Consider the following 25,189-nt stretch of genomic DNA (forward strand, 5'->3'; position numbering starts at 1 on the left):
TACCTGCTGCTGGGGGTGGGGCACTGCCTGCCTTCTGCACAGACCATGCGTTCTGTGCAGCTTCAGGATCACATGCCTCCCCATCATCGAGATACCAACCCAGCATCACCTGTGTGGGTAAGACTGCCAAAGCAAACCCCCACATTAGAGCCCACCAGCTCTCCAAAGCTGGGTCCTAGAAAACAGCCGCTTGAGGCCAACACCCCACTAACAGGACAAATAGACCCCTGAACAGCTGTCTCCCCGGTATGAAGCCTGCCTCTCCCCAGAACACTGCCCCCGCCTCAGGTCAATACTTCAGGCAGCCAGGCTAGGGGCCAACGACCCAATGACCTAATCATGGCTCCTTCTGTAGGACCTGGGCCCAATGAGGCGCTGGAGGAGGTGGCTGTGGAGCGGAAGGTCCCCGCCCGCTGGACCGTGACTGTGCGGTCTCTGCCTGACTTCCCACAGAGCCGGCCTCCGTCTCAGCCTCAGCCAGACATGTCCAGCCTCCAGACACTATGCTCCGGCCTGCCGCTGCGGCCCCTCCCGGAGAACCGGGGCCGCTGGGCTGGGGTGTCCCACGCACCGGTCAGGACCCCTGGCCTCAGCCCCTTGGAGGAGCAGGTAAGAAGTCGGTCCCCATTCCCACCAGGCCTTTTGCCCTCTGGTGCCGTATGGATGGTCCGGATGGACACTTCCTATTTCTGCTGTCTCTGCGGGAGCTGCAGCTTCTCAACTCAACCTCCCATCCCTGCTGGCCAGAGCCTCCTGAGGGGAGGTCGACGGCCACTCCACCCACCCCTTTCCTCATTTTCTCCCCAACTACCTGTGATTGATGGGGATCCCGTGGCTCAAGGTCATCCAGCCAGGAACAGGGTGGGACACTGTGGCTGCCTCCAGTCAGAGGAGTGAAGCTGGGGCAAAGTACCCCAAAAGCACAGCAGCGGGTGTACCCTCCTGCCCCAGACACGCACATGGCTTTGAGGGTCTAGGAAGTCAGCTCTAATTTCCGCCTGCCCCCAAATTTTGCAATGAGTTTGCTGCCGCAAGGCTAGAACCCCATTGGGGGTGCGATGGTGCTGGTGAGAACAGGGCGGAGGCCAGGGGTCTCCACCATCGCCCGCAGCCCCGAGAGCCTGGCCTGGCCGGAGACGGCCCGGGACTGGGGGCGCTCCGACCAGCCCCCCCGGCAGGTCTGACCATCTGGGAGTACACCTGTCTCCCTCGTAAGCTGGGGGCAAATAATTACACCACGCGGTAGGGAGGCCCGACGAAATGAAGTAGGTGGCTCGGTTACACCAACAGTATTCTCCTTTTTCTTTGTTCAGCATTACTAGAAAATATACGTAAGCACGAACATTAAAAAAGGAGTCACACAACCCCACCCCACAGAAAGACTGAGGCGCTTCAGCGGCTGCCCCCCAAACTTTCCGCCCTTCGGGGCTCACAACATGGGGGCGGGGCGGTGGGAGGACTTGGGGGCGCTGGGGCGGGGTGGGGGCGAGGCTGGGCAGAGCGAAGCAGGAGAAGGGTGGGCGCGAGATGCTGGGGGTGAGGGGTGTTGCTGGGGGCGGGGCGCTGGGGCGGGGCTGGGCGGAGCGGGGGGGGGGGGAGGGTGCGGCAGAGTGCTGGGGCTGAGGGGTGTTGCTGGGGGCGGGGCGGTGCTCATCTGGCCAGCTCAACTCGTGGAGATAGTCGTTAAAGCTTCCTCCCCCTCTGTCCTCCCCGCTGGGCGCCAAGGCCTTGACTTTTGACCTTGAAGGCCCGAATGGCTCTGCCACCTGCCCATCTCAGGCGATATTTTTCAGGTTGTGTGATGGCCTCTTGTGCTGGGAGGAGGGCACTCAGGAGCTGAGGAGCTGGGTCACCTCCGCTTTGCCCTGGGTATGTCGCCATTTGCTTGAAGTACAGAAACAAAACCCCTGGAGTAGGGGCTACTGGCAGGTCTGGGAGTTTGTGCTGTTGCAGCCCTTTAACCTTCCCTGGGATGTCAGGGTCAGCCAGCCTTCAGCGGGGGCCTGTTAGACAGTAAGAAAGATGTATGTTGACCTCGGCCCTGCCCCCCTTCCTGCTAGTACTTGGTCTTTGACCCCAGCTCCTGACAAAGCTCCTAAATTCTTTGGAATTTCCTGGATGATAGGAGCCTCTTTTGTTCTAAGGAAGCCACTGTGGGTGGGTTCCTGAATGGAGAACCATCACCCAAAAGACCATTCCATGATTAGAAACGGAACCTTGGGCTGTACCCCCCATTCTCTGGATGGGGAAGGGGACAGGAAATGGAGTTAATAATCCATCATGCTATGTGCTGAATGAAGCCTCCACAAAAATCGCTTAACCACAGTGTTCAGAGAGCTGGGCTGCTGAACATGCTGAAGTGCTGGGGCAGGTGTGGTACCCCAAAAGGGCATGGAGGCCCCACGCCCCTTCCCCAGACCTTGCCTTGTGTACCTCTTCACCTGGTTGTTCATCGGTATCCTTTCTGGTAAGCTTTGTTATATAATAAGCCAGTAGACATGTTTCTCTGAGTTCTGTGTGCTCTCTAGCAAATTAGGAGCCCAAGGGAGGAGGTTGTGGGAGGCCCGCTATGTAGCTGGTTGGTGGGAAGGTGCAAGTATGGGATGTGTGACCAGGCATCTGAAATGGGAGGGGCAGTCTTTGGGACTCTGTGTGATAGCTCTGAGGGTGAGCAGGCTCCCGGTAGATGGTGTCGGGACCAAACTGAATCGTAGGCCCCCCAGCTGGTGGGGAGAATTGGTCATATGGAGAAACCCCTCAAATCAGTCCCTGAAGCGTCCTGTGTGAGAAAATGTATGAGAAACACGAGAAGCTTCTCCTAGGCAGTCCCAAACACAGTGACTTTATCACTAGCTCATTTTATGCTTTCCCTCAGCTTGTTTCCAATTCTTTTTAAAATTTAAACATGTCTCTTTGATTTTTGGTGTAAACTTTCCAGGTAATTTTATAAGACAAGGATGTCAAGTATTATAATTGTGAAAGTTCCCCATTTCTCTGCCTGAATCACCATGGCCGCTTTTTGGGCGTACCCTTCCGCACGCATTCCATGTACTTACAAAATGTGTGTGTGTGTGTGTGTCCTTCTTAAGAATAAAGACACATTCTAGGGGCACCTGGGTGGCTCAATGGGTTAAGCCTCTGCCTTCAGCTCAGGTCATGGTCTCAGGGTCCTGGGATCGAGCCCCACATCGGGCTCTCTGCTCGGCGGGGAGCTTGCTTCCCCCTCTCTCTCTGCCTGTCTCTCTGCCTGCTTGTGATCTCTCTCTCTCTGTGTCAAATAAATAAGTAAAAATTAAAAAAAAAAGATTCTCTAAAAAAAAAAGAATATAGACACATTCTATATTCATCCGTTTTTTAAGGTGTTCGTTATTGGTGAGTTTAGAGTTGTTCTGTTCTTGTAACTGGTGCACAGTATTTCGTTACTAGGGTGCCCTTCCCTCTTTGGTCTTCTTTAAGGAGATTTCTCTGTTTAAATATAGAGTATGGTCTGGCTGTAATTTTAGTCAGTGTATTCTCAGCACAAACACAGGACAGCTTCTGTGGTGCAGAGGGAAATTTTCATCATAGAACAGGAGCAGCAGTTCTAGAAATATCTTTAGCACCCCCTGGTGCCATACCCAGTTACTCTTAGTGACCTTTTCTCCAAATCCTGCCCCACCCGCAGGGGCCGTTCTGGGCATCAGATACCAAGACCTGAAGACCTCTCACCTGTGTCCTTGTCCCCATCACTAATAACACACTATCTCAAGCTTCTTACGAGCGGGGCTCTGTTGTGTTCATTCCTGGGGCTTCAGCGACACCAGTACCTGTTTGTTGAATGAACAGGCAAGAGTCTACACTAAGCGCCCCAACCAAATCCTATAAGAGTTTAGTGGGCAGGAGAAACCTAGGAGGGCCTCTTGGAGGAGGTGGTCTTGGCAACATGGGCAGGGTTCTTAGGCTGGGAAATCCAAGAAGGAAGGCCATTTGGAGACAGAGTGGGGCAGAGAGTGAAAAATGCAGAGATGGGCCTGTCCAAAGTATTGTGGGGGTGAAGGAAGCCCTGTGGAGTTCCAAGCTGGCTGTGGAGCTTGGAGAGTCAGGCCCAACCAAATTACTGAGGACTCTGAAAGCCAAGAGCAGTGTTGACTGTGTCAGATGAGAAATGGGTAGCTCCTGAGGGTTTCTGAGTAGGGGCATGAACTGCTGCTTCACAATACTCTCTGTGAAGAGTATAAGGGTTTCTCCAGATTCCCTAGAAGGACAGGGTGGGCAGGAAACCCAACTAGAAGAAGAAGTCAGTAGCATGGAAGGCCATGAGTGTGGGAGATGATTATTTTGATGGCTGGCATTCCCACGGTACATATATGTGCCAGACCCTCTTCAGTTAGTCGCCAAGATGGCCCTATGATGTGTGTGCTGTTCCTGTGCTCATTTTCCAGAAGAGGAGAAGGGAGGTGAAGCATGCATGTGCCACATAGCCCCCCGCTCTGGGATACACTGAGATTGGAAGAGCCGGAGCCCTGTAGCCTCAGCCTCTGCAGAGGCTGCCCCGTTCCCAGCTACAAGCACCTGAGCCACAGTTTAGACCCAGGAGGCCAGCTGCAGTTCGGGCCAGAGCGCACCTAATGAAGCCTGAGCAAGAGTGGGTGTCAGGACTGGGGTGATTCAAACAGGGCCATGCCACACACTCTCTTCTGTGAGCTAAACAAAGTCACACACTGGTATCCTTTTAGGTGATCAGCCACCACGCAGGAAGGATTTGCTTCTGGCAGAAGTAACACTGTTCCCAAGACAGGATTCTGTCACTGTCTATTACTTTCCTAGGGCTGCTGGGATAAATCTCCATGAAAGAAGTGCCTTTAAAACAGCACAAATGTATTCTCTTACAATTGTGAGTGTCAGAAATCTAAAATGGGTTCCCTTGGGCCACGAGCAAGCAACACTGATGTGTATGCAAGGATATTGAAATCATGCTTGTACTTTTGCTCTCTGATTGAGTCTGGTGATTCCCATTTTTGGGGGTGCAAATATTACATATGAGATTGTCCTGGTTTATGTTCACATGTCTCAAAAGTTCATAATATATTTTCAGTAACATTAATTATATTGTAAAATGTTAAGTTAAAAATAAGCAGCAGGGCTGCATTTCTTCTGCAGGGGGTGGGGGCCGATTTCTTTCCTTGCCTTTTGTAGCTTCTAGAGGCTGTCTGCAGGTTTTGGTTGTCCTGTCCTGTCTTCCATCTTCAAAGCCAGCTGCCTAGCCAAATTCAAATCTCTCTCTCTGACTCAGACCCTCCTGCTTCCCTCTTACGAGGACCCTGGTGAATATATAGGGCTGATCTGGGTAATGCAGGACAGTCTCTCATCCTCAAATCCTTAATCACATCTGCAAAAATCCACCTCTTTTGCCTCACAATTTAACATATTCATGGGCTTCAGGGAGTGGAATGCAGACATCATTGGGGGCCATTACCTGCCCACCACACCATCAGGCATCCTGAATTCTCCAACCTGATGGCTGAACCCAGAACATTTTATGAATTCATCCTCTTTCCCTAAGGGAACAGGCCACTGTTCTGTTAGAGTTTTAGGCCTATTAAGGTCAGGTGGGAGTGGGAGTTGTCTAGAATATTCTTGCCAATTTTTGTGTCTTAAATACATTTGATTTCGTCAGTAAGAACCCACTTAGAGAGGTGCCTGGGTTGCACAGTCATTAAGTGTCAGCCTTCGGCTCAGGTCATGATCCCCAAGTCCTCGGAACAAGCCCCACATCGGGCTCCCTCCTCAGCAAGGGAGGATGTTCTCCCTCTCCCCCCTGCTTGTGTTCCATCTGTCACTGTCTCTCTGTCAAATAAATAAATAAAATCTTAAAAAAAAAAAAGAGAGCCCACTTAGAACATGCATTATATAATTAGCGGACCATAATTTCATCAATGATAATCCACCTCTGAAATTGTGTGTGTGTGTGTGTGTGTGTGTGTGTTTTTTAAGACTTTTATTCCCAGGGTCCTCAGGCCAGTGGTGGGATCTTGGGCAGACACAACATGTCTAAATACCATTTTCTCATCTTGACACTGAAAGCTGCTCCCAGTCAGAGGCTTGGAATATTGAATCCAGGCCAGCAAACAGAGCTGCTGCTTTGTACGCTTTTTCACTGAAGAAATACTTACTGCATGTGTATTAGATAACTCTATCAGGGGCTTTGTAGTGAGGTCAAGTCTTGTGTAGATGTGTGTGTGTGTGTGTGTGTGTGTGTGTGTGTGTGTGTTAGGTATTGCTTTAGAAACTTTTCTTTAAATGCTCAGTTTCGCTTGGCATGCTCTTATGAGAAAAGCTCTACACCAGCTAGAAAACAACAACCATCTTTGTGTTGAGGTATAGCCCGCACAGAAAGCAGCCGAAACCACCTGTGCACAGACACGAATGTCACAGGCACACAGGGAGAGGGGACAGACCCGGGCTTTGAAGGGGGACCGCTATCCTGACTTCTAATGTGTGGCGTGGTCACAGCTGCTCTTGAATGGCCTGTCAACAGAGTTACGCAGCTGTCCCTTAAGTCTTTCACTCAACAGCAGGTTGGGAGAAGCCACCTGGCTACTGTGTGTCACTGTGGAAGGTTCATCCTCGTCGCTGTCCTGTAGTGGTTCCCAAAATGGGGTCCCCGGGCCAGCGGCAGAAGCACCTGGGGACTGGTCAGGGACACAGGTCAGAGGCTGTACCAGACCACTAGGGTGATTCCGACATCTGCTGAAGTTAGAGGCCCTCCTGCCGTAGCATATTCCTAGCCGCTGTTCAGGCCTGGGTGTATCTTACCCATGCAGCCTTTGACCTCTGGGTGCATCGGACAGGTGGTCCTGCCCCTAGCCCTCTGCCCCAGGTACCTGTGCTCCCAGCTGGGTGTCCAGCGTCATCTCCCTGGTGGCACCCAGCTGGGTGTCCAGCGTCATCTCCCTAGTGGCACTTCTGTCCCACCAGGCCAAATGCTGTGTACCCAGTCATGGGCCCTAGCATCTTCTCTCGTCACCTCCTGCCTCCCTGTGTCCAAAGCCCACCTATCTTCCTCAAGTATCATGCCATCTCTTCCCTCAGCAGATCTGCACTGCGTGAATGAGGGAATAAATTCAGCACACTCACCTCCTACTCTCCCACCCCCAAAGCAGTTTGTGCCCCAAATTCAGCTGGTTGAAGAAATGGCCTCAATGTCCACCCAGACACCAGGCTGTCACCGTGGTCCCGTCTCCCACTTTGCCTGCCTCCAGGAGCTAGTCCAGGTGTTGGAAGGAGGAGTGCTATGAAGGGGTCTGCCAGGATTCTGGCCTCCTTGAGCTTAGACAGATTTTAAGCAATAAAACAAGCAAGCCCTAGAACATCCAACAGTGAAAAGCTTGGGACAGAGACAGAGGCAGGTGGAGTGGCTGGGAGTCAAGAGGGGGAGTCCAGGGCAGGCCACTGAGGAGGGGGCACCTGGACTGAGGCCCGAGTGAAGGTAGAGACCCTCCAAGAGAAGGCAGGGGGCAGAGAGGGTTTAGGCAGAGGGAAGTCTAAGTACTAAGGCCCTGTGGCCAGACCAGGATCATGAGGGATGTCTGGAGGAGTGACAAGATGGCTTGGGATTTGGGGTGGATGAGAAACCTTGGGAAGGTTTCTTCTTTCTCTTGGTCTGCTGTCTCTGGCTCCAGGCTCTGCCCTAGGCCTGCTGGCATCTGGGGTGATCTCATTTCCAGAGCAGTCACTATGCAGTTGTGCATCATCTGAGTCTGGTTGCCAAGCTGGCCGCTGGTGGAGTGTTGCTTCCCTACAAATGCACAAGATGCCTGTGGGCTCCAAGCAGATCTGCTTTCCCCACCCTTGAGTCCCCATCTCCCACTGCAAGCCTCAGGACAGACCCCTCTCAGCTCCTTGACTGGGATGAACAAAGGGAGGGTCTAGAGGTCTGTCTACGTGAAGAGGGTATGACAATCAGAGAAGGCTTCTTGTAGGATGTGACATAGTAGATGGGCTTGGAGTGAGAACTAGGTGATCTCTGGGTGGGGCCACAGGTTTCTGAGTGGAACAGAGGTGAATCAAGTAGGGAAGGAGGATGGCCTCACAGCGCTTGGCCCGGAGCTCCCCTGCCCCCTGCTGCCTCTCTTCTTTTTCTTCCCCCAGCTGGCGCTGAGGAATGCCCTGCGCTACTTCCCCCCGGATGTCCAGGAGCTACTGGCCCCTGAGTTTGCCCAGGAGCTGCGACTGTATGGGCATATTTACATGTACCGGTTCTGCCCTACCATGAAAATGAGGTCAGTGCTGGAGACGGGTGCAGCTTCCAAGGGGGCCCAGAGCAGGAAGTGCGTGGGAGGCACTGCGCTGGAGGTCAGCAGGTTGGGGGAATCCAGGCTGTCCACACTAGGAGGCACACAGCCATGGTAGGCTGAGCCAACAGCACTCCCACAGAGAGGGGGGATGGTGGCTGTATTGTGGTCTGTGTAGAGTCTGTAGCCTTGAACCTGGCCAAAAGATGAGGGAATCCTTTTCAGACAGGTGTCTCTGGCCTGCCATCCAGGGGAGTCAATCCTGAGCAATTCTGGAGCCCGGTTGTATACGAAATCCCTTCTCTTAACCTCATGTCTTTTCCTGCCTCGAGATGAGGAGAGCTTTAGAGGGGCGCCTCTGTCAGTGTCTTCAAACAGCTTTGGTTCCCACCAGCGGTCTCAGGCTGAGCAGTGCACGGCACTGGAGGCCTTGTAAGAAAATGTGGGTGGCTGGGCTTCACCCCACATTGTGGATTTGGCAGTTCTGGGGGATCGGGGCAGGAGGAGCTGCCATTTCCATGGTTCCCAGACAAGGCTGCCCTCACTCAGGGCTCACACTCTGAGCGTCATTGTTCTTGGATATGCCAGATCTGTGTGGAACTGCCCCCAGGGAATGCCCATAAAGTAGGAACCACGTCCCCTCATTCCTGTCAGGGCCTGTCAGCCTGGCATCCACTCTGGAATTGATGCCCAGGAGCACTGGTGGCATGAAGGAAAGCTGGGACGCATGAAGTCCACCTGGATTAGAGGCTTCTGGAAAGCAGACATCAGCTTTGCTCGAAATCCATTTTCTGCCACTTGGACCTCGTCAAGTGGGGAGGAAGGGAGGTCCAGGTGGGCAGGGGCCTAACTCCCTGTGCTTGGAAGGGCAGGTGTGCAAAGCATAAAGTGAGAACCAGAGTGGGCTGGCCTGGGTGGTTTGGAACCACCTTCTGCGGGCAAGTCCCGGGCGACTTCTGCAGGATGCCATCTTGCTGCCCACACCTGCGTGGCCAGGTGCTGGGCTGTGGCCTGTGTGGGCCTGAGCTTTAGCAGGCAGGCAGCCTGGGCCCTCCCATCATCACACCTGGTGGCTGGACTCCCCTTGCAGGGCCTACCCCATCGAGCAGTACCCCTGTCGGACGAGAGCTGCTGCGGCCATCATGCACATGGTCATGAACAACCTGGACCCTGCTGTGGCCCAGGTAACAACTGGGGGAAACTGAGGCATGGGAGGAGCACCGCCCGGCAGAAATGGAACTCAAGACATACATATAATGCTTTTAAGCTTTTATTTAGAAATAAGGATAGATTCATAAGAGATTGTAAAGACAATGCAGAGGATACCGCAGAACCTGCTCCCAGCTTCTCCCAGAGCCTGTAACTTCGGTAACCGCCATGCAGCACCAACACCAGGGCATCAGTATCGGCATAATAGACCCACGTGTCACTTTAAATTCTCTAAAAGCCACATGAAAAAGTAAAAAAAAAGTAAAAAAAAAAAGATTTACTATTGTATTTTGTTTATCCCAATGTATTATAAATACTATCATTTTAACCTGTAGCATACACATTATTGAAATGTTTTACAACCTTTTTTTCTACTAAGTCTCTGAAGTTGGGTATATTTTACATTCAGAGCATGTCAGATGAGCTACGGTTCAAGTGTGCGATAGCCACACATGGGTGGCCAAGTCTGGTCACGTGTGTATGGCAGGTGTCCTTGGGGGCCAGTCTGTACCTCAGACACCCATATTTGAGAAAGGATAGCCTTTTCAGGGGTGAGTGTCCAGGTATTAAACTTGAGGGCAAGATGGTCCTAGAATTTAAATATTCCACTTGAGGCAAGAGCTTCCTCAATCCTGGCCCTGGCCTCAGAACCTGGTCACAGACGGACCCTTGACATTGACCCGGGACTGAGTTCCCAGAGGGATCCCAGATTCAGGTCTGACCTTCTCCTCACACTGAGATCGTACCCAGTCACAGGTGGGCCAATGTTCTCGCAGAGGTTGCGGTCCTTGGGCCTTGTCCTTTCTGCCTTCTCCCTCTGTCCTTAACACTCCTTCTTCAAGGGCCATTAGCCACCTTGCCCCGTTGAGCACAGCAGAGAGGTGGGGGACCTCCCAGCCCCCCATCTCAGATGACATCATGTCTTCTCCAGTTTCCCCAGGAGCTCGTGACCTATGGAGGAAATGGACAGGTGTTCAGCAACTGGGCTCAGGTACACTGGACTGTATGGCTTTCCCCCCACCGTGTCTTCTGGCCTGGTAGGAGCTTACAACCCAGGGCTCAGGAATCAGGACTCAGGTCTCTGCTACCCTGATGCCTGAGATGCCAACACTGGAGATACTCAGTGTACTGAAGGTTCCAGGCATTACTGGAGGCACCCGGAACCATTGGAGAGTAATGAAGGCCTGGGGGATGGGGCACTGGCAGGACTCCTGGGGCTGTGTGAGCTCTCTGGGCCTGGGTGGTAACTTGGGAGGCGGTGTGCCCTCTCACCTTACAGATCCCTCCATGCTTTCTTCTTCCCTGCAGTTTTGGCTGACGATGTCCTACTTGTCGCAGATGACGGAGGAGCAGACCCTGGTCATGTATAGTGGACACCCACTGGGTCTCTTCCCCAGCACCCCCTGGGCCCCCAGGCTGGTCATCACTAATGGGATGGTGGGTCCTGGGGCAGCTGGGCATGGTCATGCCTTGGGGCAGCGGGAGACCTGGGTGCCCCCAACACCTGCCTCCCCATTGTTTCCTCTGTGCCGCCCCCAGCCCTTGGCTCCCATTCCTCTTTTCCAGGTCATTCCCAACTACTCCTCCAGGACAGAATATGAGAAGCTCTTTGCCATGGGAGTCACAATGTAAGCCCCAGCTCACTGTTACAGTTTTTATTAAGGTGTTTCTACCTCAACCATGCTTTATGTTTTTTTTCAGCCATGCTTTATTATAAAACTATATAGCAATATTAAAAACAATTTGAAAAACAGTCACAATGGCAGTACCAAAGCACGATTTCATGTTGACATATTCCCTAGGAGTGTTTGTGGATATGCATACTACAATTTTCATACATTTATGAGCAAGGGAACAATTTGGATCCTGTTGTTATGTTATGGACAATTTCAAATAGACAAAACATTGTAAGAATTAACAGTGAACACTGAGATTCTGTGTTTAACACACTACTGATGTCTGTATCCCCTTTCTATCTATCCATCGTCCTTCTATCCATCCATCTGATCAGCTTGGTTTTTGATGCTTCTGAAAGTAAGCTGATATGATGTCCTGGAATTCAATATTGGTTTACAGTTTTTTTTCTTTTAAAGTGAAATTTACATGAAATGCACACAACCTAGTGTGCCATTTGATAAGATTGACCAAGGTGTGCACATTCCAACCCTGACCCCAAGATACAAAGTACAACCATTTCATTTGTCATAAAATTAATGCAGGCTCTGAATTACAGACTTTCCCTTCAAACAATATAAAAAGAGCTACAGTGGAAGGGAAATCCTTCTCCCATCCTGTACTCCCCATTTTGGGGGAGTCAAGTCTGTGTCTTTCCAAACACTTCTTACGCAGGTGGTTACAGATGTAAGTAGACCCTTACAGGCCCTCTGCACTAGCCCTTCTACCTCTGACAATATTGTTTTCTTTCAGGGACTATGTCTAAGTGATCCTTATTTTACCTGCATTGTTCAACTGTAGCATGATTTATTTTACCCCCTTTCCCTCTGATTTGTGTTGTTTCGAGTTCTTTGGGCTTATAAAGAATGCTACAGTGAATGTTCTGATCTGCATATTTTTGTGGATCTCTGGAAGTGTTGCTCTAGACTAACCATGTAAAACCATTACCGGGACCAACGAAGTGGATCCCCTCCTCAGTGAGCTATGGACAGAGGCCACACCAAGCAGTGTTGCCTCACAAGGTCACTTTATTCGTACAAATGGGGACATCACAGGGAATAACGTCCAAAGGCACTCTCCCAGTGGGGGCAAGCAGGTCCCTTTTAGTAGGACTTGGGATGAATGTTCCTAGCGGGATTTTAATATTGAAATGAGGCTGAGGTAACTGTCAGGCACAGGGGTTCAAATGTTTCTTCTCCCATTCCAGCAGTTTCTTCCTTAGTTTCTAGAAGAGGAAATTGACAGGCAGGACCCTCTAGGCATTTCCTGAGTTCAGGAGTCAGTCCTGAGTTTGGGGGATCGAGGAATCTCGCCAGTGACCAAGTGTGATCAGGTCTGTCCTATTCAGAGCCAATTACCCAGGCCTCAGGCTTATATTTTATAATATAATCATCATAATAGTCACCAAGATTTGTAGATATCTTCACATTCGGTCCTTTACCCAAGACTCAGCACTAGGTGCCCTTCTCAGCCCATTTTGTGGAGGAAGAAACTGAGGCTCAGAAACTCAATTCTTTTTCTGGTTGGTCATAAGTAGTTACCATTACTGTTATTTCCTCTGAGGCCCGACAGCCTCTTCTGTGCCTGTGGAAGCAGCTGTGGGGTCAGAGGTTCCACCCAGGATCTGCCTCTTGGATCCGGTGCCTCCTAAGTGTGACGTTGGACAAGTGAGTGTGCTTCTGATTTGTAGGTTGAGGACGGAAGTTTCAAGAGAGTGGAACTGCAGAGTCAGACCCATCTGCCACACCTGAGGGTTGACCCAGGTGCCATGGGCAACTGACTAAATGGATGCAAAATGCCCATGGGTGGAAGAGGTTTACTCCTATCCAGGATCTGAGAGCTTCTAACTAAAGCAAAGCCTCCTTGCTACCAGTCAGACAAACACAAAGCTACAGATAGCTACGAGTCCCAGGGAGGATGTGGAAAAACAGGCAGTCTCAGATTGTGGGCAGGTCGAGGTCCATCCAGCAAGGCTGGGGGTGGCCAGGAGGACTACATCTCAGCAGCTGGGGTCAAAGTTCCAAGTGCAGTGGACTTGGAACTGTGGACAGTCTTACCTCCAAGAGCTATTTTGGGAGCAACATGCAGTGGATAACTTGAGCACAAAGGACCAAATCAGAAGGATTTAAAATCATTTCCCAGCTCTGGTGCATATCCCTATGTAACCTTGGAACTTGGATCCTGTCTCTAAAGAGAGAATTTAATAGCTCCTCCTCAAAGAGTCTCGTGAGATTTCATGAAAGGATAGAAGGGACACTGTTTTCCGCATAGTGCAAAGGGAGCTCCCCGAGCACTCTGCTTGATGTTTGTGGGCCCACTAGGGAGCCCTCCTTCTGGCAGACGTTAGGGGACCATGCAGCCTTGTGGACGTGCGATGGTTTCACCCTTTTCCCTGGGAAAGTATTTATCATCTTAGCACTATTTTTTATGTTGTTTAATAGACAACGTTCCAATGCAAGGATAATGCCTCCCCCTTTTTTAGAAGATGCAGAGGTTCCACGTGGTCTGGTGCCTTATCCAAATTATGGGATAGACGCAGCATCAGACACAGATCTGCAGGAATCAGGATCCACTGTTGGTTCAGCAGAGAGGAGGGGCTGGAGAGAGTTGCTGGGGGACAGGAACCCGATAGAAACGAGATAAGGAGTTGAAACTGAAGAAGGAGTAAAGCAAGCGTCCATAAGCCCTGGAGGATCTCCTTTCATCAGTGGTCCTCAGGGAGGAGGAAGGTACAGGCAACAGAAAAGTGCTGTCCTCCCCTTGTTGCATTGCCAGAAAATTCAAGAGTTTGATGATTATCAAGTGATGGACACAGACATGCACATGCATTGCTGGTGACAGTCACTTTGGCACTTGAGAGTATGTTCATATTTGAAATGTTTGCACCTGACGACCTAGCACTACTTCTTCCTGCTTCCTTCCCCGGGCCCAGGGAGAGGGATAGGAGGCATCTCACTGCCACTGTGGGGTGCGTTGTTTGCAGAGTGAGGTCGGAGGGGCAAACATTCTGTGGCTTCTGATATTGCATACTGTGGAGCCATGAATAGGAGTGGGCAGGATCTGTGTGGATCGTTGTGGGATGGCCTCCACTGCTGTTGTGCCCCCTGTGGAAATGGTACCACTACCTACACAGTGAGGCCATTTATATAAATAACACCCCTACTAATGACAGTAACCGTACAGCAAACGGTGCTGAGTGCCCTTCAGGGCAGTCTGCCTCACTGAGGCACAGCACACACACCTGACGTTTGTGGCCAGGTAAGTTTGGATACACGCCGGAGCTGTGCCAGCCCCTCTCTGAAGACACCTCCCCTGCCTCCTGCAGCTCAGTGCCAGCCCTCCCGCAGGTAGACTCCCCAGTGGAAGGTCATTGAAGGTCACAGAATGGAATCCCACAGAATGTACTTCTTCACGTCTGGCTTCTTCACGGAGCCACTTGACACACAGGAGGACATGGGTCATTTTCTTTGCCACATGGCATTTCATTGTGTTCATAGTCTGCAGTCGCTTCTCTGTCCTCTGTGTCCTCTGTGATGGGTATTCCAGCTGTTTCATGGGGTTGGCTGCTGCAAATACAGTTGCTGTGAACAGTGGTGTGCTTGTCTTTACGTGGGCGTGAGCCTGCACAGTGGAGGTGCTGGGTCACGCTCAGCCTCCATCAATATGGTCCCGTAGTCCCCAAAGTGATTTTACCAATTACAGTACAGTTTTGAATAAAACAAAAATCTGTTTAGAAAAGATCCAGGAGGCCAGAGGGGACCAGAATTGGGGGGACTATAGCTTTATCTCTGTTTCCCTTTTTAAAAGGAAAATATATTAATGTATTTGTGGGGAATTAAAAAGGAAATTTAAATTATGTAACACATGTGGAAGCTGTGCCTGCTCTGGGCTCACCCCTAGGCTTGCCTTCTCTGTGGGCAGGTACGGCCAGATGACAGCAGGCAGCTACTGCTACATTGGACCCCAGGGAATTGTCCATGGCACAGTGGTGAGAAAAAGGGCCATGCCTGGCTGCAGGGGGTGGGAGGCTGATGTGCTGGAGGGGACAGTGAGTGCCTGCCTCTTCTCCTGGCAGCTAACCGTGTTGAATGCTGGCCGACGGTACCTGGGTGTCAAGGACCTCACTGGGAAGGTCTTTGTCACTTCTGGGCTGGGCGGAATGAGTGGTGCACAAGCCAAAGCCGCAGTCATCGTGGGGTGCATCGGTGTGATAGCAGAGGTGAGCCCAGTGGCGGGGGTATGTCTAGGAACATAGGAGAAATCCTGCTCTCTGCCCACCTGCTTCCTCCCTCAGTCTAGAGACACTCACACTCCCAGCTGTCTCTTCTCTCTCCACCACGCAGAACTCCCTGGGGCGGGGGGGGGGGGGGGGGGCGGTAGAATTCCAACGGCAGTTTATGCCTGCTGCCTGCTAAGTGCCCATCACCTTCCACAGTCAACATTTGCGCCTTCTGTGGGCACTTCTCTTATCCCACCAAATCCCTGGAACACGGCCGGTGGATAATAAATATGGATAAATGAGCATAGACCTCTCCAGCTCAGACAGGTCACAGTCGGGTGGGGGGGTGTGGACTTCAGGAGAAGTGTTGCAGGTGGCGTTTGCTCAGTGGCTCTCACGGCTTTCTTTGGTAGTGCCAAGGAGAGGAAGGGAGCCAGGGAGAGGAGGCAAGGAGCTTTAAGACAAACCTGGTTGGGGTAGGGCGTACCTTCTCATGGGAGATGTATTTCCTGCTTTCGGGGGACAGAAGAAGGCCTGAGTGTCCTTGCACAGGCGTCTCTTAAGTGACTTGTATTTAAAATAATCAATATGCCAGAGTGGCACATTTTGGGGGGCCTGCCTTCAGCTCCTACACAGAAAATAAGTTACAGCAGCTAACGTTAGCTCACACAGAGCTCATCCCCTGGAATCTGCAGGAAAACAGCCTGCGTTTTTAAAAAGCCTTGACTTCCCCTTGCCTCATCCTCAACCCTCATCCTCATCTACTTTCCTCTGTATCTTCAAAACGTGTTTGCCACAGAGAGAACACTCAGTAAGTATTTGTAATAAGATTCCCAAAGAGTAAATAAGGAATCCTAAAAGAGAAAGAGAGAGAGAAGCCTTGGTGAAACACAACTTTGTGACTTACACTTAGTTGATACTAAGCCTGTGTCATACATTCTTGTACTTCTTAGGAGCCCACCTGGCTTTAGGTAACAGAAAATCAAACTATAGCAGCTTCCACAAATAAGGTTTTGTTTTTCTCACACAGCCACCAGTGCTGGCATTGGTCCAGCAGCTCAGTGATGTCCAGCCAACATCTCTAGATTGTCTTGGATTTCCCTCGTGGTTACAAAATGGCTATCCCAGCCCCAGCCATTTCATCTCCATTTAAGACAGGAAGGAGGGAGAAAGGAAGTGCCACCCCTTACTGACTCTATTTTAGCAGGAAAATAATATTTGAGAAACCCCTTCTTTTACTTCATTGATCAGTATTGTATCAAATGGAAGTTTTTACCTAAAAGGGAGGCTGGAGACAGTGGACAGAGTAGTTATGGTTCACTTGGACTGGGGATGAACATAGTGTCCTCTTGAAAATCTGGATTCTGTTGATAAGGAGAGTAGGAGGGGGAACGCACATTGGAAAGCAGCTCACAGCATCTGCCCTGATGCTCTGTTACAAAATTGGGGGACCTGCATGTGGGATGGCATCTTCCCAGTGGAGGCTGACATGCCCCGTAACTGGGGACCCTGCATCTCATGGTCCCAGGTGGATAAAGCCGCCCTCATGAAACGCCACGAGCAAGGATGGCTGATGGAAGTGACCAGCAGCTTGGACCACTGCATTGAAAGACTCAGGTACAGTGCCTGACACACGAGTGTGGAAAAGTGGGGAGACCCCAAGAAAGGGCCTGGAAGCTGGGCTGCTTTACATGGGCCTGTTAAATGCCTGACACTCGGCCACAGGTGGTGCCTCACCAAGGGACCCCACAGAAGTTGGACGGTACCAACATCACAGGACCCACTGTGGGGTTTGAATCATGACCCCGAAATCAAGAGCTGCAGGCTCTCCTGATCGAGCCAGCCAGGCTCCCCTTCTAACTCCATCAGAATATCTCAGTGGTCACTAGGGCTGGGGTGCAGGAAGCCCTTGAAGTTCTAGTACCTGGTGGTCAGACACTCGCTGCTAAATGAGTTTCTTGAGGTTGAGCCACCATTTTGCAAAGACTGTGCCTTGTATTTCTCACTGTTGTGGCTCCGTGCCTAGCTGAGAGCCTGGCACATAGCAGGTGCTCATCTAATCTGCTGGAGGAAAATAAGCCTTTGAAAGATGGAACTGTTCCTCAGAATGACTCCAGGTTGGGGGTAAGTGGGTCTTCCTCCTCACTCATGCTCTGGTTCTCTGGGTGGAGGACAGGGGCTTGGCAACATTTCCCTCTGGTGTGATGTCTTCTAAGGTATTTCAGTGGGAATGGGGGAGGACTGCCCTGGGGGCGGCTGATCCAACGTCATTTTGTTTGTTTGAAAGAGAGAGAGAGAGAGAGAACACTAGGGGGCAGGAGAGGGGCACAGGGAGAGTGAATCCCAAGCTGACTTCTGGCTGAGCTTGGAGCTGGTAGGGTTGGTCTCATGACCCTGAGATCATGACCCCAGCCAAAATGGAGAGTCAGACATTTCAGCTACTGTGCCACCCAGGTGCCCCTGGGGGCCGGTTTTTTGAAGCATCTTCTCAACTGATTTGCTTTGCAGAACTGAACTCTGTTTGGGGAGGACACACCGCCCAACGGTTCTCCAGCCCTGCTGCAATTAGATTTGCTCAGGGCTCTTCAAAAGGGGCTTATAGGAAAATGTTCAAGCACATGCTGAACTGGGAGATACTCCCATTACCAGGATCTTTTAAAAATCCTACTTTGACCCCATTGTACCCCTGTGTAAAACTCTCAGGTGAGTTTCCATTGAATATAGGAACATAGGAGAGATTCCAGACTTCTAGTGGGACATGGATGGGTCTGGCCTGATCTGACTCCTATCCCTGTTAATTCTGTTGAGCGTCCTGAACATACTCACACACTTGCATACATGTGCTTGCACTCGTGCACACACACACACGCACACCCCGAAAGAATCAGGTTAGAGCCATGTAACAGGGTGCCACAAGCAGCCCGAGGGGTTATACTTCTGCTCCCTGAGCTGTGGAAGACACAGATGGGAGTGGATGAGCCTCTGGGAGTGGGGACCTCGTCCCCATGCTGGTCCTGCTGCTGGGATCGATCCTGTCTTCCTTCTCCACTGGTCACTGCTCCTGTGCTCCTAACTGCTCTGGAAATATATGCCTTTTCCCACTTCGTTTTCTTCCATTTGGGAGCGAGGAGCATGTTGGTTCCGCTGGCATCTCTCTGCAAAGTGCGGTGTGCAGTCAACCTGCACCTTTGAGTGAGCGCCCAAGCTCCCCACCTACTGTTGCTTTCTGACACTTCTCCTACCTGTGAGGCTTCATGTATTAAATCTTCTGTGGTTTTCTGTCTATTAAATATGCTGCCCCCCCCCTTTTTTGTCCTTTTATCTCTCCCAATAACGTTTGGAGTCATTTAAAAAAAAAAAGATTTTATTTATTTAGTTGAGACAGAGAAAGAGAGCGAGCATGAGGGATGGGGAAGGGGAGAGGGAGAAGTAGACTCTCTGCTGAGCATGGAGCCCAAAGTGGGGCTCGATCCTAAGACCCTGAGATCTCAAACCGAGCTAAAGGCAGACGATCAGTCAACTGAGCCACCCAGACACCTGTCTTTTTTTTTTTTTTTTTACAATTTATTTATTTTAGAGACATAGAGAGAGTGTGAACATATGCAAGCGCAGTGGGGAGGGGCAGAGGGGAGGAATCTCAAGCAGACTTCCCACTGAGCATGGGACCCAAGGCAGGGCCCCTCTGTGGGGCTCAGTCTCATGTTCCTGAGATCATGACCTGAGCCAAAATCCATAGTCAGACACTTAACAGACTGAGTCACCCAGGAGCCCCTGGAATCCCCTTTAGTGATGTCTGCAATTTTAGGATCACCTTACATGAGTTCTAGAATGATCCCCAACAGAGCACTAACAGCAACAGCCCTGATTTTGTGAATCCCCTGGAGAAGGCTTGTCACTGTTGTCATCTCCATTCTCTCGTCTGGAGCATTCAAGTCTGCTGTTACAGTTCCGGGTCCTCAGAAGACACGCCTCAGAGGTTGCTGCACCTTGGGCTGGATGCTGACACACACAGTGCTTTCTGTGACCTCCAGGCTCTTCTGCGTTCTTGCCAGCTTGGTGTTGGTGTTGGTGGACATCTGCGGGCAGGTGTGATAGGCCGTCTGCTCTGCTCTTGTGCCCTTCTAGGGAAGCAAGGAAAAGGAAGGAGGTGCTCAGTCTTGGTTACCATGGCAATGTGGTGGATCTTTGGTGAGTGGGGGATGGGAGTTGGCAGGCTGGGGGACCCTGGGTGAACCTCCCCCTCCAGATAGGGTACTGATGGTGGCCATGTGCTCCCAGGACACAACGCTTCTAAAATGTACTCAGCTAAGCTCCACTCCCAGTTTTCAAGGCCCAGATCCTGGCCTGAGCTCATAGCAGACTTCCTGCAGATGTTCCTTTGAGAGAGGAGGGCAATCTCCTCCCAGCAGGCCTGTGAACTCAGGCCCCAGGGCATGCTTACCCCTGCCCTGGGCAGATGCGTCCCACATTGATCACCCCTTGTTTTCCCCAGGGAGCGCCTGGTCCACGAATTGGACACAACAGGGGAGCTCTTGGTGGACCTGGGATCAGACCAGACATCCTGCCACAACCCATTCAATGGTGGTTACTACCCTGTGCAGCTGGGCTTCGCAGAGGCCCAGAGCCTTATGGCCTCTGACCCTGCTGCATTCAAGGGCCTGGTCCAGGAAAGGTGATGAGGTCCCAGGGCTACTCTGGTGTGTGTGGTGGGGGGAGAGGGGTGCAGGAGCTTTTGGACTGGTTAACTTAGGCCTCTGCCTGGTTCTCCAGGGGCCAACTGTGTGGCCTTAGAACTTTAACCTCTCTGAATCTGTTTCCTCCTCTGTCCGAAGGGAAGGAAACAGCAGAGCTGGCTGAGCCCCATGGGGTGCGGTGGAGGGGTGACAGGGGTGAGGCGCAGAGAGCCTGCTCTTGCGACCTCTCGGTTGGGGCGGTGGGGAGACAGGGCTGACCGTGAACCACTGGGCTCTTGCAGCCTGAGGAGGCAAGTCTCAGCCATCAACAGACTGGCCAAGGAGAACTTCTTCTTTTGGGACTATGGCAATGCCTTCCTCTTGGAGGCCCAAAGAGCAGGTGAGACACAATGAAGGCGAGGTGAGGGGCCAAGACCCTGGCACTGGGCACTCTCCCTTCTCACCAGCCAGGAGTGGACCTGGCAGGTGCCCGGCGGGAAGAGGGGCACGGCATGCAGCTTTCACTGTGCCCTTGCCCGGGGCCTTCTAAGAGCTGGTCCCACCAGGTCCTTGGCCTCTGGGCCTCAGTTTTTCCATTTGTCTTAAGAACATCTGGTGCCACAAAGAGTTGGTAGGATGCTTGGATATAAGGTCCAGTGAGGGGAATATACAGCTTAACTTTTCTGAGAAGGAAATTATTTTTTAAAAATGTAAATTCAATTTATTAACATACAGTGTATTATTAGTGTCAGAAGTAGAGGTGAGTGATTCATCAGTCTTATATAATACCTCGTGCTCGTACCATCATGTGCCCTCCCTAATGTTCGTGGGAAACTTTTCTGTAGAACAGGTGACTCATGCTGGAAGGTAAAGTTCAGATGATACAAAACTACACAGAGGAAGGTGGCCCTCCCAGCCCTGTCCCTGCACCAGGCTCCCTCCTGGAGTTCAAAAGTTCTGGTGGGCCTTTGGGGGCACCGAAGGACCTGGCACATGAGGGCAATGTGGACATGCCCCCGCCCAGCCCCACAGCAAGGGCAGACTTGCTATAGTCTTTGCCTGGCCTCTGTTTAAATCCCCCTCTGGAGAGGGGTATGAGTCCTCGCCTCGAGGCAGTGTGGCGCAGCCCTCAGACCCTCCAGCTGATTCTGTTCGGCTGGCTGCTCTGCCGACAGGAGCTGACGTGGAGAAGAAAGATGCCAGCAAGACGGAATTCCGCTACCCCTCGTATGTCCAGCACATCATGGGGTAAGTGATGGAGTCACTTCTAGCCTCTGGGTCCTAGACACTCAGGTTGGCAAAGTCCTGAGGTAGGGAGAAACAGGAGATAATCCGAGGGAGATCTGGCTGAGCAGGGAGGCCTCGGGGTCAAACCCAGCAACACAGGGACACGGGATGGGAGGCCTCAGGATGCTTCTGGAAGGTTCACCAGCCCATTTGCACACAAGATGGGACCAAAGAGGGAGAGAGGGAAGAAAGGTGATGGTCTCCTTCTCAGGTTCACTATGGGTGAGGAAGCAGAGGCTCAGGGGGCCACACTGCCAAGCTACATACAGCAGGGAGCTGTCCAGAGAGGAGGGTGGGCTCAGGGGACAGGTGAGGGAACAGGGGACAGGGGACAGGCCAGGGGCCTAGAGCCCACCTAGAAAGGTCAGTTTGCCTAAGGAAAACCTGGTCAAGCCCCCCACTTAATGTTGCTCCCAACTACTTCGATTTAGCTCATTGATTTTCAGGTTGTCTTTGTAACAACACTATAAAGGAATTTCTGCCTGTTTGTATCCCAGCTCCCTGCTCCTGCAGCAAGAAATGATGCAGATCTAAGAGGAGGGACAGAGAACACTGAGGGGAGAGGGGTAACACTGAGGGCAGAGGGGCTGATGGGGAGGGGGGAATGATGTAGGAAAGATGTTAGAGTTGGAAGCCAATAGCCAAGAAATATTTCTAAGGACATCTTTGGTGCAAAAAGGTGGTTTTCTTAAAGCATGAGGACAGGACCCATGGGCACAAAGAACTGCATCGGTGTCATGAAGAGTGGCGCATTATGTACTTTCAAGTTGGATGGGGGTTCAGGGATAGCAAAAGCCTCTAAGGAATTCTGGAAGCAAGGTTTCCAGGACCTTGAGGAGGCTAACTGTTGTTGGGAAAAGATAATTTATTACTGTCTAATAAAACCTTAGTCGTGAGACCCTTCAGATGTACAACCGTGGGCCATATGCCTGAGGGGTGATTGCCAACATGTATTTTAGGGAATAGAGATAAAGGAAATTTCCAAAGGAATTTTTATATGTTAAAGTAGACTTACAGGATCCTTGGGGGATGAGTGGTTGGGCTAGGATTGTCTTTTGCCCTTAGTCAAGTATTAACATGGAGGCAGTTGAGTCCCTAGAAGAATGTAACTCTGCCTGTTTCAAGGACTTATCAATGGGCTGTAGGTAGTAAGGAAATTTAACCATTTTCCTTCTGCCTTTGTTTCCCACATCAGGGGCCTGAGGGAGGAGGGGATCTAGGGGAGCAGAGAGGCTGAGAGGGAGGTGGGAACAGTGAGGGAAGGGAGACTGAAGGGAACTGGGGAAGGGAGGTGAGAGGGAGGAGGGAACAGGGGAGAGAGGCTGAGGAGGCGGGGCGGTGGGGGGGGGGCGCTGAGCGGGGAGAGGGGACCTGGAAGCTTCTAAACTTGCTGTCCAGTTAGTGGCTCAGGGGCTTGCAGCAACAATTCTGGACACAGGATAACTTCACTATGTGTGCCCACATCCAAGCCCCCCCAGCCAGCATACAACCTTCACCCCTCTCAGTTCTGCAGCACCTGCAGGCCTTCCCTCCAGGTTCACGGCGCCCCCCCCCCCCATCAGTGGGTGCAGCCAGGCTGGGGAGCCCCGAGGCTAGGAGGCATTTTGTCTTTGCAGGGACATATTCTCCCTGGGATTTGGGCCTTTCCGCTGGGTGTGCACGTCAGGGGACCCCCAGGACCTGGCAGTCACAGATGAGCTGGCCACGTGCGTGCTGGAGAAGGCCATCGCTGATGGAGGTGAGGCTGTGGGACGGGCGACGCTGACAGGCAGGTCCAGGGCAGCCCACCCCCTTGACGCGGCCCCCTTCTCTGCTCACCTCCAGCCTGCCGCCCCCGCCCCGCAGGCGCGAGCGCTGGGGGCCTCGGGGTCGTGCCTGTGCACGGTGCTCCTGGTTCTCGCACCTTTCTGCTGTGCCCGCTCTGCTTTCCCCGCGTCGGAGCTCCTGCCCCGGCCCGAGGCTTCTCCGATACATAGCGCGGCTCTGCCTTCACGCGCGGATGGTGGTGGTTGACCCTCCACGGACGACCGGCCCCCGCCCCTGGTTTAACCTCAGTCCCTTTATGTGTAGTGGATTTGACGTGTCGCTTATCACGTGGAGAGGAGACGAGAATTTTAGGAAACGTCCTCAGCCATCTTAGCTCCTACCCCCACTTCTCCGCAGCCTTTCTGCAGGTCCCGGGCACCTTCTCGCCAGTTGTCTGTGAGGGTCCTTCAGCCTCGGAGGCTCCTTTTCAGACCCCAGGGACCGTTCCAGGCTCTGGGGGCTGGGGGCACGCCCAGGTTACCCGGATGCAGGGTGTGGGAGGAGCCAGGCGGGGGCGGGGCGGGCTGGGGAGGGTCGGGGTGGGGGCGTCGCTGGGGACCGGGAAGAGGAGTGCCGGGAAGGCCTCCCGGGAAGGGGAAGGGAAGTAGCAGTGCTCTCTTAGATATCCTCCAGGTGCTAGGGGAGCTGGCGGGCTGGTGCTTGTCCATCAAAACGTCCTCCGGGAGGAAGCCCTAGGCTGGTGCACCTGCTGGCCGCTGCGGTGTAAATACTCTGGTTTCCAGCGAGGCTGCACACGGAGCTGCAGCCAGCTCTCCCCCAGACACGTAACCTCAAGAGCACAGAACCTGGTAAAAGGTAGTGAAGTAATTTGGCAGTGATGATTTGTGAGCATTGCCTTCATTTTTAATAAAAAAATTTTAAAGTGTGAGTTCTTATAAAAAGTCCCGAGGAACACAGCTACCCTCTGACTCCAGCTCGCCCTCCACACTTTACCCTACTGGCCTGTCTTACTGAGATAGGCCGAGCTTTGTTCTACCTCAGGGCCTTTGCATTTGCTGTTCCCTCTGCCTAGAGCACTGTTCGCTCAGATCTTTGTGTAGCTAGTTCCTTCTTAGCATTTAGGAGGTAGCTTGACCATTACCTCTGCAAAGACGCCTTTGGTCCCCCTGACATCCCCCCCCCCCCTCCCACCGCAGTGAGTACCTCACCACACTTATTTCCTCCCTGGTGTGCAGCAGTCTCTGTTCCCAGTGCCTGGCACAGCACCTGACCTACGCTGAGGACTCAATAAATGTTTGCTAAGGGAATGAATTATTAGGCAGGGGGGGGGTCACACACATCATGTGACTGTTGGCATTACTGATTCCAGAATTCAGATGGCCTGGTGGGGTACTGAAGATGGGAGCTTCCTGACCCTGTGTCTGGGCTCCATGATGCTTGCAGGACAGATGTCTGCTATGCTGAGCACTTGCCAGCGGGAGGGCCCATGCCTGAGCCCCACAGAACAGGGGACCCTGGGGCCTGTGACACCCTACTTTCTCCCTGCAGTGAACCTGGCTGTGAAGCTGCAGTATATGGACAACATCCGCTGGATCCGGGAGGCCGCCAAGCACCGGCTGGTGAGGGCTTGGCCTGGCGGGAAGCAGGGGTGGGCCTCTGGACTGCCCTCCCAGAGGTGGGGGGCTGGTATATATGAGCCCCAAGATGGTGCCAACATACCCTGTGAGACTGCTTAGGTGGCAGCGTCCTTGGCCTCATAGGAGACAGCAGCAGCCACCTCATCCAGCAGGCCTCTGAACAAAGAAGCCTGGTGCCTTTCAAATGGTGCCCTGGGGCCCTGGGGCAGTGACCAGGGTCAGTTAGGTCATTGCTCACTCAGTTACTCCACAAGTAGCTCTCTTGAGTCAGGCCTCCTGGCTTTTCCTCTGTGTGGCCTGGGGTGAGTGGCTCAGTCTCTCTGAGCTTCCCGTCTCAGCTGTGCATTGAGATGCCAGTGACTGTGTGCACACCCGAGCTGTGGTGGTGTGCATACTTGGAACAGGCCCTCTGGGACAGTCTGTGCAAGAGGCACGGCTAGGCCCAGGGCT

At 52.2% G+C, this 25,189-nt stretch overlaps 1 protein-coding gene across 1 annotated transcript in view; it reads left to right on the forward strand.

Moving 5' to 3' along the window:
* Nucleotides 1-430: 430 nt before the first annotated feature.
* The window catches only part of UROC1 (urocanate hydratase 1), a 41,584-nt gene continuing 16,825 nt past the window's right edge, over nucleotides 431-25,189 (forward strand). Inside the window, exons 1-15 of the mRNA XM_059390462.1 lie at nucleotides 431-609; nucleotides 8,131-8,261; nucleotides 9,364-9,457; nucleotides 10,414-10,473; nucleotides 10,791-10,919; nucleotides 11,049-11,110; nucleotides 15,078-15,144; nucleotides 15,232-15,375; nucleotides 16,904-16,992; nucleotides 19,501-19,563; nucleotides 19,868-20,047; nucleotides 20,351-20,448; nucleotides 21,224-21,296; nucleotides 22,952-23,073; nucleotides 24,651-24,721. Of these exons, the coding sequence (XP_059246445.1) occupies nucleotides 484-609; nucleotides 8,131-8,261; nucleotides 9,364-9,457; nucleotides 10,414-10,473; nucleotides 10,791-10,919; nucleotides 11,049-11,110; nucleotides 15,078-15,144; nucleotides 15,232-15,375; nucleotides 16,904-16,992; nucleotides 19,501-19,563; nucleotides 19,868-20,047; nucleotides 20,351-20,448; nucleotides 21,224-21,296; nucleotides 22,952-23,073; nucleotides 24,651-24,721 (1,509 nt within the window). The 5' untranslated portion in view covers nucleotides 431-483. The remainder of the gene's footprint in view (nucleotides 610-8,130; nucleotides 8,262-9,363; nucleotides 9,458-10,413; nucleotides 10,474-10,790; nucleotides 10,920-11,048; nucleotides 11,111-15,077; nucleotides 15,145-15,231; nucleotides 15,376-16,903; nucleotides 16,993-19,500; nucleotides 19,564-19,867; nucleotides 20,048-20,350; nucleotides 20,449-21,223; nucleotides 21,297-22,951; nucleotides 23,074-24,650; nucleotides 24,722-25,189) is intronic.

This window comes from Mustela nigripes, chromosome 2, assembly GCF_022355385.1.
Source record: "Mustela nigripes isolate SB6536 chromosome 2, MUSNIG.SB6536, whole genome shotgun sequence".
NCBI lineage: Eukaryota > Metazoa > Chordata > Mammalia > Carnivora > Mustelidae > Mustela > Mustela nigripes.